At 50.3% G+C, this 2586-nt stretch overlaps 1 protein-coding gene across 1 annotated transcript; it reads left to right on the top strand.

Annotated features, from left to right (window-relative positions):
• Positions 1 to 752: 752 nt before the first annotated feature.
• Positions 753 to 2403, top strand: MRPL20 (mitochondrial ribosomal protein L20; the record flags this gene model as incomplete). Its single annotated transcript, XM_010138162.1, has 3 exons — positions 753 to 863; positions 1145 to 1222; positions 2210 to 2403. Coding segments are annotated over 3 exons (363 nt in total), but the record flags the coding sequence as incomplete, so codon positions are not given.
• Positions 2404 to 2586: the final 183 nt, after the last annotated feature.

Here is a 2586-nt window from a genome sequence, read left to right as displayed (position 1 = left end):
GGCTGCCTCACGGCAGGGTTTGGGCTGAGGTTCAGGCTGTTGCCCCTGGGCTTGGGGAGAGCCTTTCTGAAGGCTCTCAGCATCCTGGAGGTGCTGCATCCTGCTATGGTGTCGAGATGGAAAGTGATGAAGGAGGTGGCAGCGTCTTGCTCCTGTGGTGCCCAGGCTGCCCACAATACCAGCAGCAGTTAGGGAGCTGTGGAGTCCCCATCCCTGGAGGGGTTTAACAGCCGTGTGGAGGTGGTGCTGAGGGACCCTGGCAGTGCAGGGTGAACGGTTGGGCTCGATGATCTTAAAAGTCTCTTCCAACCAGCTGATTCTATGATCCTATGATTTACCTCACTGTGCACCTCCTTCCTGCTTCATGTTCCACACGTGCCAGCGGTAGCTCCAGTAAACGTCTTTCGTTCTGCTTCCCGTGGGCAGCTGCGGTGGCTTTGATGTGTCAGAGGCTCCTGTCCCATCCCTGTACTCGTGCTGGGAAGAAGGGCAGGAGTTCAGGGGTTGCCTGAAAGCACTGAAGAGGTTTCACGGTCTGGAACCATGAAATGAGGTCTGGCGTTGGCTCCCCTCTGCTGGGCTCAAAGTTTTCAGGTTTCCTGTGCTATAAAACAAGGAAGAATATTTTCATTTTGTGCCAAGTGCAGGCTTAGCTGATGCTTGCGAAGTAGCTGTGAAATGCAGATGAGCAGGTATTAGTGTTACTGAAGGGTTTAAGAGCCTTTCACAAGAACACCTGGTTTTCCTTTCAGCATTTTCGTGGAAGGAAGAACCGCTGCTACAAGCTGGCTGTACGAAGCGTCCGGAGAGCTTTTGTGAAGTCTACAAAGGCCAGAAGAGAGAAGAAAAGGTTCCTAAGAGCGGTAAAGAGCAAAACAATGAGATGTAAACGTGGAAGTGGGAAAAGAGCAGAACTGAAATAGACATTTTTCTTACTGGGGGGGGTCTCTCAAAAGGTTTTACCAGTTTAAAGTCAGTGTAGTCCCTCTGGAACAGCTCACATGCCACAGTTCACACGTGTGATGTGGCACTAAGACCGTAGGTCTGGAGATGTTGTGTTTACTAAGTGTGTGCAGATGAGCATGACAGAAGGTTTGTTTTTAAAGTATTTTATCACCCAAGATGTTAATTCTCCCACTTCCAGCTCTGGATCACTAGGATTGAAGCAGCTTCTCTCGAGCATGGTTTGAAGTACCCAGCTTTCATCAGCAACCTGCTTAAGGTAAGTGTGTGCTTGAAGACTCATTACTGTGACATCACAGACTGGAGAAAATGTCTGCGAGCGACGTCTCCTGAAGGGCCAGGCAATCAGATTCCTTAAAACTCTGAAATCCTCAGAGGGTTCCCAGGGCTGCTGGTTCCTGCCTGCCAATGCAGCCTCCCCTTGCCCATCGCCGCAGAGTAACGGTGGGGGCTCACAGACTGGAGCCTGAGCAGGCAACAGCCGCGCAGGGCGCGGGGGCGGGACTGAAAAGCTCTGTCTGCAGGCTGAACCTGCCAGCGCTGACCTGCTTCTAGCAATGAAAGGAATCACTTCAAGAAATCAGCTCTGCCCAGAACCTGTTTCTCGTCCTCAGGTGCATCAGCCCCTTTTACCCTGGTGAACATCGGTGCTCTACACCTTGTTCTGTCCCCAGAACTTCTACTGCGCAGCTGAAGAACGAGACTCCTAAAGTGCTTCTACACTTGTTGCTGCTGCAGGCATCAGATGGCAGCTGCCTTTCCGTTCCCTGTCAGAAATGTGAAAACACAAAGCTCGGATTAGCAAAACCAATCCTAAGAACTCTCTGCTCTCTTCACGATGAGCGTTGTGTTTCGGGGAGCGTGGACAGCGCAGAGAGCTGCTGCCATCGTCCCTTGATCTTTGACACGCTGGGGAATTGATTTTTATTTGTTATGCAGGGACTGTACAGTTAAGGCTGTTTCTCTTGGCTGTGATCATAATACAAAGGTAGTTTCTGCTGCTCGAAGTGGAACTACATTTATAGCGTATTTCAAAACGTTTTATTTGTGTTTCAGATAGATAGAGAACTTTCTAGGTTTTCCCGTGTGCTTAGACAATTTGCCAGGTTTTCTAGTATGCTTGCTCTAAAGCAGTAAGTTTGTGAAATTTATATATTTGTTTTCTTGGTTACTCTTGTAATCGTTCAGGATTGCAGTGTCATTCCTAAAAATTACAGTGTTTAACCAACAGCTGTTCTTGGTTTAGTCCCAGGTGGAGCTGAACAGGAAAATGCTCGCCGATCTGGCCATTTACGAGCCAAAGACGTTCAAGTCTCTAGCTGCCTTAGCCCAGAGGAGGAGACAGGAAGGCTTCCTCGCTGCCCTGGGAGATGGGAAGGAACCGGAGGGGATCTTTTCCCGTGTTGTACACCACTACTGATACCAGAAGAGTCTGCGGATACGGGCCAGGAACAGGAACTTGTGCTGCACATCGTGCTCACTGGCTGCTGCGGGGGCTGCGGCTGTGGGACAGAGTCCTCTGGGGACGGCTGTGGGAGGACGGGGTGGGTCCGGGCACAGACCTTGCGCCTGGACAACAGTGAGGAGAAAGAGAGGAGTACAGAAAAATTGAGAAAAGAAAAG

Source organism: Buceros rhinoceros, unplaced genomic scaffold, assembly GCF_000710305.1.
Source record: "Buceros rhinoceros silvestris isolate BGI_N320 unplaced genomic scaffold, ASM71030v1 scaffold25646, whole genome shotgun sequence".
Lineage (NCBI taxonomy): Eukaryota > Metazoa > Chordata > Aves > Bucerotiformes > Bucerotidae > Buceros > Buceros rhinoceros.
The sequence above is the reverse complement of the archived record's forward strand: the minus strand, read 5'-3'. Positions and strand labels throughout refer to the sequence as shown.